Source organism: Amia ocellicauda, chromosome 23 (genome assembly GCF_036373705.1).
Source record: "Amia ocellicauda isolate fAmiCal2 chromosome 23, fAmiCal2.hap1, whole genome shotgun sequence".
In the NCBI taxonomy this organism is placed as follows: domain Eukaryota; kingdom Metazoa; phylum Chordata; class Actinopteri; order Amiiformes; family Amiidae; genus Amia; species Amia ocellicauda.
The window spans coordinates 18679835-18698634 of NC_089872.1; the positions used below are offsets into that span (position 1 = coordinate 18679835).

General features: G+C 39.7%; 1 protein-coding gene across 6 annotated transcripts in view; it reads right to left on the minus strand.

Moving 5' to 3' along the window:
• Positions 1 to 2090: 2090 nt before the first annotated feature.
• Positions 2091 to 18800, minus strand: part of LOC136719095 (regulator of G-protein signaling 7) — a 74641-nt gene continuing 57931 nt past the window's right edge. For 3 of the 6 annotated variants that reach the window (XM_066696925.1, XM_066696930.1, XM_066696929.1), the window contains exons 7-19: positions 14813 to 14877; positions 14246 to 14322; positions 13951 to 14032; positions 9768 to 9842; positions 9558 to 9656; positions 8953 to 9014; positions 8298 to 8408; positions 7601 to 7726; positions 6829 to 7015; positions 6190 to 6279; positions 5261 to 5314; positions 4610 to 4646; positions 2091 to 2751 (exon numbers count right to left, since the gene is read on the minus strand). In XM_066696925.1, the coding sequence (XP_066553022.1) occupies positions 4626 to 4646; positions 5261 to 5314; positions 6190 to 6279; positions 6829 to 7015; positions 7601 to 7726; positions 8298 to 8408; positions 8953 to 9014; positions 9558 to 9656; positions 9768 to 9842; positions 13951 to 14032; positions 14246 to 14322; positions 14813 to 14877 (1049 nt within the window). In that variant the 3' untranslated portion in view covers positions 2091 to 2751; positions 4610 to 4625. The remainder of the gene's footprint in view (positions 2752 to 4609; positions 4647 to 5260; positions 5315 to 6189; positions 6280 to 6828; positions 7016 to 7600; positions 7727 to 8297; positions 8409 to 8952; positions 9015 to 9557; positions 9657 to 9767; positions 9843 to 13950; positions 14033 to 14245; positions 14323 to 14812; positions 14878 to 18800) is intronic. The other 3 variants (XM_066696926.1, XM_066696928.1, XM_066696927.1) reach the window with 3 other exon arrangements.

Consider the following 18800-nt stretch of genomic DNA (forward strand, 5'->3'; position numbering starts at 1 on the left):
GTTTTTCCCGTGCCTGACTGCGTATTTCACCCAGGCGTTGCTTTGTAAAATACATACATAACTGAAGTGAGTAAATAAGAGCACAAAATGTAGGATGGAAATGTAAAGAAACCTGTCGAATCATAAAACATTGATATATATGTTAAAGTAATATATAAATACATATGGTAATTATATATCAATTAAGCTAGTGATCAATCCACATTCATTTGACTCCAGAGGGACAATGCCTGGATCGGATGTCTTGCAATCCTAAGAATATTTGATGTTTTATTCCAGTTGACTGTGTATATAGAGTGACTCATACTCTGACACTCAGGAAAGCTGTCAGTCTAACCAAGTCGGGGATGTTGAGAAGCATGACTTAACTCTCAGTCAGCCAGTGGAGGATTCATTTATATACAATTTAGTATTATTTGACATGAAAAGAAACTGATATTCATTTAATTAACTGTGTTGGCTTGAGGTTTCCAGATATTTTTCCATTCATTTAGATTTTTTCCCCCATACCATTACATGAGACAGCTTTAGGAATAAATGTGTGTCTTGTAATTGCCCTGAAACTAATGAAAACAGGCTGTTTCTCTCAGATGAGATCTCAGCCTCTGTGTCCCTTAAACATCCCACCATTTCAGTGAAGATGTAGTGGCTACTGCCTAATGTCTTATGTTTATAATACAAACAGGATGAAGTGCATGTTCCTTACATTGGTGACAGCAGGGAGGGTTGAAGATTATATATATTTAAACTATTCATTGAAGGAGTTAACGTTAATTGCTTCAGCTGTTCAGAGATCCGCTTGTCCAAGGCACTGTGCAGGAAAATTATAGCGTTTTTTTTTTTTTTTTTTTAAAAGGTCTGATTTTCTACAAATGCCATCAATATTCTTCAATTCTGCAAAATGTAATTGTTGGTAGGAGACGGGGGTGGATGTGATAATGTAATTGGGATAAGCACAAGAAAACAAAACGGTTTTATCCTCTGTGCGTCACATGTGTATCTGTGTCCAGCAGGCAAAAGACATCCATACTCACTAACCACAACAAAGTCCACTGCACAAACAACAGATGAGCCTCACTGTGGACAGAAAACTAAAACACAACAGTAAAACAAAGCACTTCCACATTCATTTTGCCGTGCTGTAAGGACCTGGGTATTTCCTGTATTTGCGAGACGCTCTGTCACTTTATAAATGATTATCATGCATAATATTCCCGACACATTTGACAATTGACAAGATGCTCTTGATTTCTTAATTCGTGGTTTATGAGCAACACTCCTGTCAGTTGTTTCATAAACTTGCACCCATAATTTAACATTTTGAGAGAGAGAGATTGTGATGACATGTATGTAGGAATTTCTGAACAGCATTTCTACATTTCTTTGGCATTTTATGTAAAGTGATATCGATGTGTAAACCTGCAGTGCTGTGTAGATCTGACAGATTCTATGAATCGATGCTTCATTATTGTAAACATATTATTATTTATGCTAATGACTGAACTCTATTCCTTGTGAATAAGTAAACCAGGAAAAAGAAAGCGAACTCTACCTCTGATGCCCTCTGGTGATGACAGTCAGCTCTGTCTCGGGTAGTGAAATGCATTTTACCGATTGCTCATTTTAAATAGTGTGAATTGAACTCTGTACTTAGTGGAGATTTGAAAATAGCAGTTTAATACATTTTTCTAATTACCTTTAAAAATGCTTCTGTATAAATTGTTTTTGTTTCACGGTCACATATTCTAGCGATGAGAGTTGAGTGTGTATTCAGCAGTGTATAACTTGCTTTTTTTGCCTTAGCTTTGATTGTTTTGAATTTCTCTTTAATTAAAGCAGTTTAACAGTCATGATGGCATTGAAAAAGTTTGTAAAACATCTTTCATTGTATTTGAAACCTATTTAGCCCATTAAATACCTAAGAATGTTTTTGTTTGTTTAAACTCGAGTGCAAAGCTCCTGCGAAGTCTATGGAGTTTCAAATGGGTTTTTTCAAAGCAAGATACCAGAATAAAGTGACTCCTTGCTGCACTGTGTTCCTCCTCTGAGCATCACAGCACAGACACAAACAAACCAACCACCACAATATAAACAGATAAAGGGCCAACTTTAATACATTTTAAGTAAAAGGTGTCTTTAAATATGGTATAAAAATAAATGCAAGAAACATTAACAGAATTACAGACTACATCGGACAAAGACACAGCTTTTTTGATTTTTAAATTGTGACGTTATAAGTGTGATGAAAATCCCCTGTGCTAATTGTTTGTAGTGCAATAAATGCAGATGAGATGTAATATGTGCATATTTTGTAACGTTTCGGTTTTGTGGCTGATTATCCGTAATTAAGGTCATGTTCCTATGCAGAATTTTCTTCGGCGTCGTCTTCGTTTTTTTAAATATTTATTTTAACTCAATGTACTTCAGCTTGCGATAAACACACGAATCCAGCTGACATGGAAGGAAGAAATGAGCGAACAAAATCTTAAAAAAAAAAAAAAAAAAAAAAAAAAAGGCATTTCAATGTTTAACGTCTCTAGAAAGTCCATAATGCCTTGCCACACACTGAAGAAAAAATGAAATAAACTCAGTTCCTTGGACATGCAACAACTGGTCTACTGTCCTCCGGCTGGGCTGAGTAAACAGTGGACTACAATAAATGGGATGGTCCTCTTCCAAGCTAAAAGGTGACTGTATTTTTTAGTATGATTGCACAAGATTTGTTAGCCGCTTTGAAGTAAGTGATTTCCCCTGAAAAAAAAGAAAAAATACTTTTAAAGAGCCCAGCGACAGTTTAGGGTAATCAAAAAGCAAAGGCGTAAGAGGAAATGTGAGCAGCTGATTCAATGCAAGTTTTTTTACAAAGTGCTGGTGTGTGACTCGCTGTGTGATGTTACTGCTAACAAGATCACAGAGCAATATCATAACATCGTTGTATTGTTAGCAGCGAAGGACCGAGATCGAAAGAAAATGCGCTCTATGTACTGAATATTGAATAGGAGTTCAAAGCAAAGGGCAAACGGTTATATTTGAAACTACTGATCCACAAAATAGGCCAATAACTGTGATCTCGGTAAAACAGACGCTCAGAAATGAAAACTGACGCCTCGGCAGCCAAGCGAGGCGAGACGGATCCTCCACTTCTGCTAACTGTGGCCACCAATCCTTCAACATCTGCATTTTTTCTCTCGATATAATTCCTGCAGTAAATTTGAATGGAGATCCCAGGAGGTAGGGCTCAAGTACTAGAGTGTCCCTTTGTGAAACAGCAGCCCTGATTGCTGTCAGCAGATATCTCAGTTTGGGCAAATCCTGTGTTTAATTCTCACATTCATCAGCAGTGCGATTGCAGTGAATAATTAGCTAATTAAGTGTGACTGTAAGAAACCGCGTGGCTGTCACTCACTCGGCTATAATCAACTCAACATGATTTGCAGATGATTTGAAATAGGGACGCTCTCAGGTTGATTTTCTGGAATAGAATACAGTTGCTTTAATGAAACGTCTGTGTTCTGAATTGCGACACTAAACGGCTGTATCGTTCGACACAAACGCCGTGGAATTTGGTCAAAGTCATTCAAGGAATGCGTGCATAAGAAGATCTGGGAACTTCTTAACATTTGGCTGTATGTCTACCTCCAAATCCTTCCTGACTCATGTTGTTGTTTTGTAAATGGCTTTTCTGAGTGACTGCGCAAATTGGAAGATAATCTCTGTCCTTAAGTGACTTCTAATGCTGAGTAAAAAGCATTTTGCAGACAGAATATGGCAAAGTAAACAAGGGGCCAATGCCTCCGTTTTGTATCGTTGCAGAATTCATAACGAATATCTACCCATCCACTTCCAAAAGATTATCAAACTTAAGATAATGTAGCACAAAAGAAAATGGGACATTTTTAACGATGTGTATATTCTGTCGTGATTCTGCGGTCAACACTCACAGTGTTAGTAACTGATAATCACAGCAAACGCCACGATGATGCACACAACGGCTGAGCAAACAACACACACAAACTCCAGACACCCCGGAGGACCGGCTGCCTCTTTCACGACAGGTTAGTGTTCGGCTGCAATGTTGGTGTACAGTTATTAAGGCAGGGGAAAATAGAACAATATCAAAATAATGTGATGAATGTAGAATTAAAACACCACCAACATGTAGATGCAACATTTTCTGGCCATTTGCAACGAAAAATAGGGAACACAACATTAATTGTGGCAGCAAATGTTTTTCCAGACAGGTGTGTGTTGTTAGTGTACAGAGTAACCAACAACTGGGTGATATACAGTATATAAGGGTCTTTAATCACGTCATTTACATTTTCTGGTGACTTCCAGGTTTTATGCTGGTGAATGTATAAAAACATATGTATTGATATGTTTACTGTGAACATACCAGAAACTAATACCTGTGCCTTGAGTGTGTATCTTTGATATAGATGCGACCCTGGAGTCTGGATGGAGAAATCTACTGCCACAGAGACGGTAATTAAGACCCTTATATAATGCATATTGTTTAAGTGCAACACGAGGACGACACACACACGGAGGTCTACAGAATGGATGCGGACAGAGAAGACAGACGCCACTCGTTTAGCATCATCATTACCTGGAAGCAAAATCCTTCAAAATAAGTTCTTACTTTTCTGTGAACAAGGAGAGAGTAGAGAGATGAGGCAGTGAGTTACAGCCAAGATGGCACCCGTGCAAAACTACAGCAGTTTGCATGCACAGTCTCAGTTCACAAGAGCCGGTGAAGTGTCACTCTTGACAATTTAAACAATTAACAACGGCATTCACTTAATGCAAACGTATATATCGAGCAGAGTAGATTTTAAACAACTAAATACAGTAAAAACAAAAAATACATTTTCTATTCAAGACTTTCAGGAGAGGTGCACGTCAAGCAGATTTTCATCAGCCAATACCAGAAATCAGCCACAGTGTGCATCTGTGTGTATGTTTATATACACACACATACACACTATTCATGTTTTAAAGTACATTTTATAATACCGGGCAAGTTCTGGATGAATGAAAATCTACTAAAAGGAAGGAAATTAGACACAATACAGAGGGAAGAAAGAAGACTGATTACAATTGACCCTTTAAAGAGCTCGGCTTCTTTCTGCGGGTGCGAGTGTGCGCTGTGCGACGCTACTCTGCAGGGTGCCGCGCAATCGAGGTGCAGGGGCTGCGCTGTGTTTGTCAGGAGAGCGACGGGTCTGCGCAGCCTGCCATGCCAGGCCCATTCACTTACCACATTGCGAGTGAATTTCTCGAATGAGGTTCGGCGCTGCTGATTGTTTTCCAACTTAAATAAGCATAAAGAAAAGCAAGGGGGGAGAAAAAAAAGCAAGGAAAAAAATACACAGCTGAAAAGAAGGAGTGATGAAATGACTAGCAAGCAAAACAGAAACTATAGACAGAAACAAACGCTGAGATGGAATTTGTAAAAATAAAAATATAGGCATCGGCATAAATCACAAAAGAACGCATCCAAACTAATAATAAAATAAGTTTTGGGAGTAGCAATTAATCAATTAAATGAGTTGCGTAATAAAAATATCTGACATGATGACTAATGGAGTAGCTACATTTACACATGATTCATAACTGAAAGAACACTTTGTGTGGCCATGTTTACATCTGAAATACACACCTCTATAACAACCCAAAACAGGTCATTGTGGCCGACCACCCTTCTGTCACTCTGTCAGCTAGAATGTGATATTAATGAAAACCGTTCTGAATGGACAGAGGATTTAACAGCCTCCGCACAGCGCCCTGACATCAGCGACACATCCAGTGTGATTTGCAAAAGGGGAAAAACAAGGCGGCGCTGTCAAAGTGACTCCCTGTCTCCCTGAGAGGTTTTTATTATTTCAAATGTCCGTTTTCTGCACAGATATACATGCAAGAGAGTCAAACACAAATCCGGCTGGAAAATCACTCTGCGACCACCTTGCCCCTCGTCAACCTCACGCTGATTATGCATAAATGTAGCTGAAAAGAGGGGAGGATGACAAATGTTGTTCATGCAGCGTCGCTCACAAGCGTTAATGAGAGTAAATAAGTGGGTTTGAGATTCTTGTTTTTTTGTTTCTGGATGTTTTTCACCTTCAATTGATCCAGAACCTTTATCTAAAGTGTCTCTGCAGGGCCTGACCCGACCCTTTAAGCACGTACCTTTTTCTTGGCCTGGAGCAGCTCCTGGTAGGCACTGGAACGTATGAAACGAGCATAGGAGTCACTTTTCATCAGTTTGTAAATGTGCTCCTGAAAGTAAGAGCACGACAAGCAATTATAAAAGAGGCAGAGCAATCGGTTCACAACTGTAACTGAATCAGAAACATTTTATCTCCTGGTAACATGCTGAAACCATACAAAAGGCAGCAGGAGTCATTCCTCCCTGAATCCTGGCAACTATTTAGGACAAATAAAACTAATAATCAACATTGAATGTTTAATCCTCTGATCATAAAGTCTACTGACAAAATGGCTGCCCCCGGACGGAGCCCAAGAGTGAGAACGTATCACTTAAACTCTGCCATATATAGGAAATAAAGATAAATGAAAAGATCAGAGCAAGCCACCTGAATCACAGACATCAATATGCACTCAGCAGCTCTATAAAGGTAGATCTGCTGTATTTAACATGAGTCTCCAGCAGAGGGCAGCATTTTAATTTTGAAGTCACAAGACAGTATCTGAAACTGGCAGATGACACGTTTCAAAAAGAGACGCAGCATGAAACTAAATAAATCAGTACACCAATAAACATCGAGATGACCGGTGATCTGAAGGGATGCATCGAGCCGGGCACACCTGAGCGTCTTCGAAGGTGTACCGCCCAGGGTCCTTCACGTTCTGCGTCGTTTTGTCGTAACTCTTGGAGTCCACGTTGATGGCGCTCGGAGCCCCCGGGGCCAGGAACTCCTGCCAGATCTCCTGCACTCGGGTCGGCACCTCTCGGATGGGCCGCTTTTTCAACTCCTGAACGGCTAACCAGAACCTGCCGAGTCCAACAGAGCACAATGGGAGCTTGCTTGTTGGAGTCGCACCTTGTTTTGTTTCCTCTGTACAATTGTCATCAAACAAACCTGGCATGTGTCACAAAATAAACATGCTCTGCTCAAACGGCATTCACTAAATAATAGAGACACGTGGGCATCAAACCCAGACTTGTATTTCGGTATTCTGTACAATAAAACAGGCCAGGATCTCTGTGTTAATTCTCTCCACCTGTGATTCAAGCACTTAACCAGCAGGGGTCGCTGCACAATTGGGAATGTTCAAAAGAAACAGGCCATTATATCTGCAATAGCTACTACAGCTGTGCTTTCTCATTAGTTCACATTTTACAGCTGGTTTAGTGACCTCTTTCACCTTGTGAATATTTTGTTATCTGTGTCAGTATCTCAGAGCTGTCCCCCTCAGTATTATGGGGTCGTGCCAGAAGAACGAACGGATTAGTGTAGGAATAATCAAATCAGATCCATTTAAAAACCTTACACTCTTTACAATGAAGTCTATCCCTACCCAATGGACTCGAGTATGAGACTAAGATCCCTGCCGCTCCACTGCACAGGGTACGTACCTCAGGTTTTCCGAGCTGAACTCCGACTCCAGGAACTTGAGGAACTGCTCTCTGCCAATCTGGTCTTTCAAGACTTCGTTGATGCCGAAGGCCCATCGCTTGACTCGCTGCTGCCCCGGCTCTTTACTGCAGAGACAGTAAATAACAGTCACAAAGAGACGTCATCAGACTCACGACCACACTCTCGGCACTTATTGTGTTTAGACAGGGCCTTTTATATTCTACTGATTGTAAATGTCCACCACAATGAAAAAGTATCTCTAGGATTGTGCCAGTGGCTGCATTATACCCCCAGTTTTGTGTGGTTGTGTGGGAGAAAAAAAATGAGTGGAATTGATCAAATTAACAATTTAAGAGGGGCAAATAATAAAAAGTACAATATTTTTAATTCCTAAGGCTAGGCTGTTTGGGGGAGTTGCTGACTGACTCCCGAGAGCCGCTGGGAAGCAAAGCTGATCACATTTTCTACCACTAACATATGTAGCTGCAAGAAAATCAAATTACCGCCATAATTTGCAGTATAATTAAGACCCCTGGTCAGCCTCTTTCATTACAGATGCATTTAAGAAACACTGAAATGCTTCTCATCAAATGCCAAAATATAAACAATATTGATAGTCTGTTTGTAAAGATAACGTTGTTGTTGTTGTAAAAAAACATAACTACAGGGAATAAAGTGACGCTGTCATCAACAAACCTTGCTTCCAACTCCCACACTGTGGTGTCATCAGAAAGCCACGGGTTCGAGGGGTCGGGAGGCGTGAGAAATGGATCGTATTCAATATATTGTTCTGTGTAGCCTAACAAACTGTGGAGGAATATTATTATAAAAGATACTTGTTTGAAACATTAAGGCCTGTAAAACTGAAACAAAAGGGTAAAACATCAGTAGCAGCAAATTAATTGTCCAATGCCTTTCTTTCTCAAAGGAGGAATGGATTGCCTTTTCACTCACAAACACAAGAGATAATTGCTGTTTTAGATATGATCTCTTTTTACACAACAATGGGAATTTGCACATTAATTGCTCTGGAGGCAATGTGGGGGATGTTGGGAAATCCAGTTATTTGCACCACCTGATTATATATCCAAGCTACACAGCACAGACTCTCGAGACAGAAAATTAGCTTTATCATTAAATGGACATTATTCGCAAATAGATTCAATAAGGCAATATCCTGTAAATTTCCTTGGAAGTAACAGCCGACGTGAATATTTATCAACTAAAGATATAATCATGAAGAACTGCCAGTCTAGCGCAGAGTAACATATTTCCTGTGTGTGGCAGGGTACCTGACATTGCAGAAATGTATATATTTAGCTGATTAAAAGGAACCAAGAGCCAGACTTACCTCTCTGCAACTTTAGACATTTTTAATCGGTGCCTGTCTAATTGAACTTGCCAAAACTTTATCTGTAAGGAAAAGCAAAAACAATATCTCGCTGTCAGAAGCAGCACCAAAGCAGCAAATTACTAGTTATGGTCAAGTGATGTGAAAATCAGATGGAGGGAAAAGTTCTCTCACAGTGCAGATCTATCAAACTAGACAATCAGGGTTACATGGGGGGTATTTTTTGTGGGGCATCAAAACCGACATGTCTCTGTCTATTCACGGGGGGGTCCTTGTGAAGCAGCCAGGTTTGTTTTATTCACTTTGACAGCTGATTGACGTCTGTGACGGCAGGAGGAATATCGGGGCACTGTGGCGTCTCAACATTTTCCGCTTGTCCTAGAGATGTACATCTTCACAGGTGAATGTTAGATACCCTCCTAAGTTAATGAGTTAATTGTGACGATCAGACATCTCCCTGGCTCCAGAAGTGTCACATCATATTTCCTTTTTGATTTCAAACAATTCAATAAAACCCCCACGCATGTTCAGGGGGAAGTTTCGCTCTCGCGTGTGTGTGTTTCCTGAGCTGCAGTGTTCCCGTCGGACCGCGGAGGGACGCCTACCTGATCGTGCAGTTCTTCGGCGGTCGGCTGCTTGGCCTCCGGTGCTGGCGTGTGTGTGGGACTGTGACTCCGTATGTCGTTCTGTAATCCGTATACAGACTATGAGATAAGCACATTGTATTAAGGAGGCCACCCAGCATTAGCTTACTTGGGTTATAGATACCATTTTTATTTATTTATTTTACTTTTTCAGATTTTTAAAAGTCTCACCTTTCTCGTTTTATGGGGGTTTTTCATCCGTGAAGATTTCTTGATATCGACTTCTGTGGTGTTTACACAGCCAGGCTACACAAAAAGAAACACAGAAATATGCAAAATAAAAAGTCTTTCCATGTCATTGTCTTTCAAGAACAGATTATCAAAGAGCCTGGTGACTTGCAGCCTAAACTAAATGCGTTTGTGCTGTTTGTTAATATTGTATAGCCAGCAGATTTAAGCCACAACATTGCAAACCACTGAACTGCTGTCACACTGTTAGGCTAAAACATTATAGACATTACTGCAGCAAACGTTAAACAATACTTCAGCTATTTGTTTTTCAAAACATAGATTTTAAAATGGTTTTGGTCTTGGAATATGCTTGAATACAGTAAAAACCTGCTCAATCTTTTTTTTTTTTACAGCTAGTTCAGTTGGTAGAAAAAGCCAGCAGCCGTGATATGAATCATCAACTCACATAACCAGAGAATCAAAGCTGGTGTATGGAATTAATAACCCATTGTGTCAGGTAGACGTAGTGTACGCCTGTATGGGGGCCTCTGACAGAGGACAGATAACACGATGAGGCAACCCATGAATCCAGCTGTCTCTATCGCAGAGCCCTGTTCAGCGCAGCCGTACACAACCGAAAATCAGTTTGGTTCGTGACAAGACTTTTTCTGTTGCATTTCCTGCAACGTGTGGAGTCTGAGCTCACTGGCCTCCATGTGACAAGCTGGCGCACACTGTGATTGGGAAGAGCCAAAAAAAAAAAAGAGCTGAGAGACGCACGTTGAGTATAAATCTTGTGTAGATCACTTATTGCATGGTGGAGGCAATTTTTAATTAATTTGCTTTGATGAACCTGGCATTCATCAAAACATTATTCAGAGATGCAAAGGGCTGTTCCTCTCTGGATTGTCGTCTCACACAAATAGAGAGGTCCAGTTTGGGTATCTTAAAAGCATGGCATTTGAAACGTGGATATATTTTGCACGCAGTCTGAAGCACCACGGTGCAGATTAGTGATGAATGAAAATATATTGCTTCAGCTACACAAGCCAGTCTGCTTTATTATTTATTATTATGGTGCTGCGTTGTGGTATATTTTTAATAACGAGTCATCTGCTTAGAGGAGATGTACGATGTGAAAGGGGGACTGTGTTTAAACCGACTCCCTAAACCATCAGGGTGTTTATGATTCATGACTCTTCAGTGGCATACAAGAGCACGATGCTTGGAGGATGTATTTGTTCCTCCTGGTATCAGGCTTGTATAACTGTACCGATGATCTTAGTGAAGTCTGTCACTGCTCACTTCAAGAGAGACATTACTGTGAGTGTTGTTATCAGTAATGAAGCACTGTTATGGGACCAGTCTGACAGAAGCCAAAGAGAAAGTATTATCTTACCAGGCTTCCCAAAAACCCTGCAGTGACACCTGCCACAGTGCAGGATTTCTGACCTCTATAAAACTAAACCTGTCTGTTTGGTGATGAAACACAGACCAATGACCAATTATAGTGTCTACCTGGTGGCTTAAACTGCTGTTTCAAACACAAAACTGAATCCTACACCTCTAAAGCAGTGGAAGTGGCCTGATGTTTATGATAAGCACAATATGTACAGTTTACACATTAGTGGAAACCTCTGACATTGTACTCAGGAACTCAAAACACAATAAACATGACACTTCACTTTGTGTGGCGTAGAGAGAGTATGCTACTACTGTACACGGCAGGCTTTTCACTCTCAAGGAAAGCACGCAAGACCTGGAAACGTGCCGCGAAAAGAAACTACGTTTGAAATCCAGGCATAATTATCTTCTCCTAGGATTCCAAATGTTCCGTCACATTAGTTCCAAAAATGCATCCGCAAATAACACTTGAGAGTTGTTATCCACTAGAAGCCAGCGGTTACGGTTTTGAAGTGTTAAATGCTTTTGCTTTTAGACCACGTAATGGAAGACGCTTGTGAAACATGTCAGCGCTGCGTGTTGCGCTGCGTGTTGCACCCGCGATGAACTGTTTTAACAATCCGGAGAGGGAGAGAGAAGGACGGAGAGAGAGAGGAAACACAATGCCAGTGAGGTGCTCTTTATTCTCGTTATTACTCTTACTGAATCAAAGAAATCCACACGATCACTTTAACAGTGCAGAGGTGACACACAGGTCCACACAGCATGTGCACTGCCAGTTACAATTTGAATATAGCTAATTTTAAAAAGAGTAAAGAACAATTCAGGTCCAACAAGCACAGTTCCACATTTCAATTCATATTCAACTGGAAAATAGATAGATTAATAATAAAAGCATTAAAAAGAGGATTATGTTACATTTGTTCAATTAGACAACCTTTAATTTTTAATATGGCAATCAAGATGCCAGGTAAAGGCAGATGTTGAGCAAACTGTATGATCAAATTTTTTTACTACTGGTAACTTTTAGAATTTGCTCTTTCGCACACAGCTCCGCTCCACTGTTTTCTACCCAACCAAGCAAAACACCAACATTGCACAAACATGCCTTCTCTCCCCAACCTGTTTTCTGTTGTTGTTGTTTTCTAAGAGCATTCTTGCTTTCTTTGCAATAATGAAACTTCATGTTTGAACCTTGTTACATTTATTTTCAAACACATTCTAATTGGAACTGTCATTGCCAATTTACAGCATAAATCTCTCCTCGTGTAGGCAAGGGAATCCAATTTAACATCACATTGACCACACACTGGCGCACTGTTCCCTACTGAGAGCTAATGAATGTAGCAGTGTCGTTAGACCAACTGATTGACAAGGACACAGAGCACTTAAATTGATAATGACGACGGTTAGCACAGCAAAATCTGTTGCAAGTCTAGAAGATTAAAGGTTGACGCAACATGCATTTATCATAACAGTTTATCGATAGTTAGAGAGACAGACAGAAAGAAAGGATGGGAGTAGATAGACAAAAATGGCTAAGAATTTGGTCTTGAACTTTCTATTTTTCAGCCGTATTTTGAGCCAGTTTGTTTTTTTAAAGAGCTGTCGATGACCAGACCAACTTTACTTAAACTGTCATGTATTGAATGAGCCTTTGATTCCATTGTGCCATCTTTGTGTTCAAACAAAACGACCGTTGACATTAAATCACTCGCCTCTGCCTATTTTCAACTGGCATTGTTGGATGTAGCATCAAATGTGTCACTTTTCTTGCGGTGCCTTGTTCTGGAGCACACAATAAACACCATGGCACCATAATTAGGATGCAGATGGGTCTTAATGAGAACCAACCAAGGCATGTAGTGACAAGGAGAATACAAAAACAGTGTTTAAGCCCCACTGATTGCAGTGTTGCTTCCCTAGCTGGGTCAGAAAGTGCGTTGTAAGTGTAATGCCTAGAACTCAAAGAGCTTCTAGAATCTAATGGAGATCAAAGGACAACATCGCCCCCCCAACAAAAACATGGAGGTATATTAGGCTGCATTATATAATTATAGCAGATCACAGGGGAGAAACTCGAGAAGCAGCAGCAGTCGGTCTTCAGTCGGCGAGGCCTTTATCTTGCCATCAACATTTTACACCTCATGTGCAACCGCAGTTTATACATTTACTCAAAATAATCACACCGGCCTACAGCACATTTCATTCAAAAATACAATTCCACGGAGATTCATGAAGAACACTTAAAAGTGCAAACTAAACAGGCAGAAATCAATACCACGCCTCCCAGATAAAGCAAAATCGATGCTTGCGCCGGTCAGAGAATGACTGAAATGGGGCCCCCGCTCTAACTTCTGCATTTTAGAGTTTGTGGAGATAAACTTCAAGAGCTACTGGAGAGGAAGTTAGAGTCCTGCATCACACTGGGTCAGAAATGTGCTTTTGTCAGCTCTCTGGTCGCAGACACTAATCTGAGCAACTCCCTTAAGACCCCTCTCTGCGATTCTCTGGGTCCATTCTGGCCAAGACGTTACTACAGATGAGAAGAACGCGGACTTCCCTATTTATTAACAATACATTAGTGTCATTGTTTTGATTGACATGGCAGAAAGGCCATGCAAATGGAAATGTGCAGTTTTCTTTATCCTTTACATACAACATATTTATTTTCATCTGCTCTATAAGGGCAGCACCCCCATATGCAATGCTTCACATTATGTATAAATATATACAATAATATGTCAAATCATGTTTTAAATATGTGGAAATTACTTACAACGGGTCTGTGTACATCCCAAAATGCCCTTTCTTGACTGTCAAGGATTTTCCTTTCGATTTTGTCTCTTTTCTTGTCAACTCTGTACCAATACAAAATAAAACATGTTAACATCATAAATATGGTCAGCAGACTTTTTTTGAATTGAATATGTGAAATAATTGTTTATATTTTGTTCATCTTAATATAAGCCTTTGTTTTGCCAGTTGATCAAAATCATCCATCAGTGACAAATGCAATACAATTACTTTACACTTGTGTCAGTAAACTCGTGCAACACAACAACTATACTTACTTTGCTTGTGCTTCTGCTTGCATAAATATAAATTCCCATTTCCGCGCAAACGCTCTCTGTAGCCTTGCTAAGCTTTCCTGAAACACAGAACACAGAACGTGTCCTTAAACAATATCATGCCACCCGACGGTGCATTACCTGCAGTTTCCCACTGTGACACAACTTGTGCAAGAGCAAAGGAGCTGAAGATCTGGTTTGGTAAATAAGCTTGTGGAAACGGCACAAGAAAGGCCGAAAACAGTAACGTTTAGGAATTTACATAGGAACACAAAACTGCGTCAGACTCGAAGGCCGTGCTGTCATATATGTGCTGCTAGGAACTGAAATACACAGAAACTAATATATTAAAGGTCTGACAGCATAAGAACAAAACAATATACTGGGAAATTGCTCTTTTATATGATGATTATAATTACACCACCACAGAGTTCAGAATAAGTGCATAGTGAAGAACGCATATGACAGCGATATAAATGATCTTTGGGGTGATTTATCACAAATTTAAAGTAAAAAAATTGTTTTGATCCTTAGAAGGACACATGGACAACAACAACAGACGGGTCTTACGGCTTCATAGTCCGCCAGCTCCAGCCGGGCTTTGTTTTGCATTGTTCTTTTGCAGAGGTAAACAGCTGAAAGACAGGAATGAAGACGAGAGGTTACGAGCCGCAGTCTGACCGCAGACATGTCACAGCTAGTGCTGCTGGTGTTATTTAAATTTCCCGTCAAAGCCCTGCAGAACAATCCATGATATTACTGTTTACACAAGAAAGCAACAAAAGTACGAAATACTGGATATTTTAGGGAAACCATGGACTTGCTGGTTTGAGTAGCTGATTTGATCTGATCTGATTTGATGTCGGCTCTAAAAATATGTTCAATCCAATCTTATATAAAGAACAGTTTCAGTAGCAAGTAGTTGACCAACATTTTAATCCAAACAGTAATCCTTTGATTGCCATCATAATTTGTATATTTTTCATACATTAATTAATACATTACAAATATTAGCAGTTAACAAAAACTACACAAGAAAATACATCTTAATCAGCTATTTTTAAAATTGGATTACATTTATAATAGATCTCCTGTTTTAGACGGGATTTAATGCTGCCTGTTTCAAATGTATTAAAAATGAAGTTGTCAGGATTTATAAAAATAAATAAATATTGAGGTTGTTACTTCAGTAATACACTGTCACGGTCCGTGCTTTTTGAAATGTGTAACACTATAAATACATTTCAGGATCTGAGTCAAATGACTCATTGGACTGTGAATATAAGACTAAATTAGGTAGAAACACTGATGAGGATCTGTTACTAAATTAATTTTCCCAAGTCTCCCCTTTCGTTTTTCTGTTTGCAGAGATACATTACCTTCTTCTCCACCTTGAAATTAATTCGTAATAAATTGCTTCTGGGGATCCTGTGAGCTGGGAATCACAGATGATTTTCAATGACATTTTAAGAGGAAGGACAGATGCTCTTTTTTATCAGCATTACCTTCAAGTTTGATTCCACATTTCACATCAAACAGGTAAACATTTAAACATACTAAATATCTTCCATCTATGTTACCACATTACACAACCCCAGAGACAAAAATCGTACATCATTCCCCGTCCCTACGTTGATCAAATCTTCCACACACATTTATCTGTCAGTTCACCTCTCTGCTCCAGACATGCAAGACTGTCACTAAATTAGACTCCGACCGCACAATAACTCACCTCAATAATGACACACTCTTGACAAAAATACATCAAAAGAGCCAAAACGACAGGACAGATCATGGGAAGAAAGAATGACTGAATGTGGCAGATTAATCTGAACTTTTCTAAGATGTAATGCATAGAGAGACTAAAAAAAGCAAACACAGTCATTAAAATGGAGTCGGGATCATTCTTTTAGCTTTTGTAAGGAGGTTACCAGATATCCAGGAAACTCTTAATATAAATTATTATTATTGATTGTTATTTTGTGTGCAGGCACATTGGTAGAACAAATACCGCCACAAGAGGTATTTACAGAGCACAGATTTGTTCCAGTTTCTGCGTACAGTTGTGCCAGTTGTGAACCTTGCCTACTTCGATGGTTCTCTTAATCGTGTCCTAAAAAACATGCAGGGAGTCTCTCTCTCTCTCTCTCTGCCTGACATTATTCGAGGATTATTTGGACCGGCCAAATCAAAGACAACCCTACAGCAATGCGCTCGCTGCCACACAGGCACCTCAAAGCTCTGCAGAGTCTCTCTTTGAAGTCTGCTGTAGTCGTGTGTGATTTGCTATTAAGCCTAACCTTCTGCTCTCAAAATGATATCCTCTACAGTTTTAAACAATTACACATTAAGTCTCACTACACACAAGGAGAAAACAATCATAACCTGTACAAACTCGTGAATGTTAAAGTGATTTAAAGATATTCACGCATATAATCGGCAACATCTGTTGTCAGCTGATTTACAGGCCAAGGGGCCATAAGCAAAACCATAAACTGGAAGCGCCTGGAGCCTCTTCTCTTGCCCTCGACAGGTGGTACTGTCGACTAATGTAAATTCATCGGGAGGATTTTAATGCATTTCATTTATCCAAGGTGTTTTTTTTTCTTTCTTTCTATAACTGGGCATATTTTGCTTTGTTTGTAAATCGCAGGGCCTTTATTGGATTGACGCAAAGAGTAAGACCTGATCCATGCAAATCAATCTGGTGGCCAGTGTACATATTCACAGACGTGTATAAAAGTGGTCTAATCTCTACAGGCAATCATGTCAATAGCGTTTAAGTGCCCAAACAATACTTGTCTCACCCTAGTAGAAACGTGTCACAGTGCGTAAGAGTATGCGATGACATGGGGGCTTCTTATCTGGGTCTGGCCAGTGAGAGATGGAAAGAGGATTATACAAACAGTTGTTCTTACTGTATACTACGGCAGATTTTCATTTGTGTAATCACAAGACAAAGCTATTAAGCCTATCTGCCAAAAAAGGATGAAAAAACAACATAAATCACATCCCTGTGGATCTATCCACTTACCTACTGACCTACCTCTTTATTTACTATGTCTATATATTAAGTAAATATACAAGACTGAGAAAGCATCTAGTATGTAATGCTAATGAATCACATCCCCTATACAGTATTCCTCTGCTTAAGAGATAGATTCTGTCAGTGCCTTTTAAGCCTTTTAAACGTGTACCTGTGTTCAAGACCTAATTACTGTAGCTTGTTACTGTACTTGTTGCTGACACGTACACATTTGACTTGAGAAAAAGCAGATTCCACACTTTCCAAAACACTTTGTCTGTTCATCTCCGAGACGAAGAAAAAAGGAAAAAAAAACTCCTCAGATTTTTAATCTCATTGTTTAAGGCAAACATGCCCATTATCAAACAACTAATTGTAGTGCTAGCGCTACTTCAGGATTTTGCAGTATGCTGCCCATCAGTGAGGAGGCTAATTACAATGTTTAGTAGCAGAAGACGGAACAGCCTAATTACACGGCGGAGTGGAGTTTTTTAACAGACTTTGACATCAGTGAAGAATTTAGACTCGTTGTGTAAAAGCTGAAGGCATTTGTTCACCACAAAAGCGGTGTCCTTCAGCACGGGACTCAAGGGCATTCCCCGCCGTCACAATGCCTGTGTCTTACCGAAACACCGCACACATTGGACACAAGGACAACTGGCACGCTAGCACACTGACGTCAATATGTTCAGCTTCTATTTGGGTCATCTTCAGTTCAAACTGAGGTTTAAAGGAACTTCTCCAGTTTAACACGCTTGGTTTATACCTTATGTAAGGGAAAATACACATCGTAGCATCGGAAATCAATGCAAAACCTACACAGTTTCAAACCATAAGATCCTTTCCCCAATCCCATGACACTGATGTTAAGGTGTTAGCTTAAAGTACTTGAGTTTACATGGAAACTTGCACACATTAATTAGGTAATTGCAAATTAATCAATCTGGCTTTATTTTATTCAATCAAGTGGTGTTGGTTTTAACCCCAGGGCAATGCGTGATAACTTCATTAAACGGCAAGATGATGCATTCATGTTAAGAATTCAGATTTGCAAGCATAATAATATTTTAGCTCCTTCCTCCTACAAAGGTAAATCTACCGAAACACCAGACTATCACCACAGAAAATGGAATTCATACAGTGAGACCATAAACATAGTTTGGTTGGTGTTAATCTTTCCTGGATAAAGTGCAAGTGTATTCATAACTGTTAATGAGGATTTTTCATGCCTTCAAACGAGAAAGAACAAAGAGAATTCACTGTGCATTGAACTGCTTTTGAATGCAATATAGAATTTAACATAGCTTCATTATAAAGATCACGGCTGTCTTGCTGCTGAAATTTGACGAGATAACGAGTTTCGAATATGCTGAAGCCTTGAGAAATTATAAATAAATCTAAGTGGCGCCTTATTCCAGAGTGATAAATGTTTATTTCATAAAGCAGAAACTGGATGGTGGATCCAGCACAAAAGTCCTTTGTAGCCATCAATGAATTTGGCAAAACGACATGAAACACGACAGCAGCCTTTGA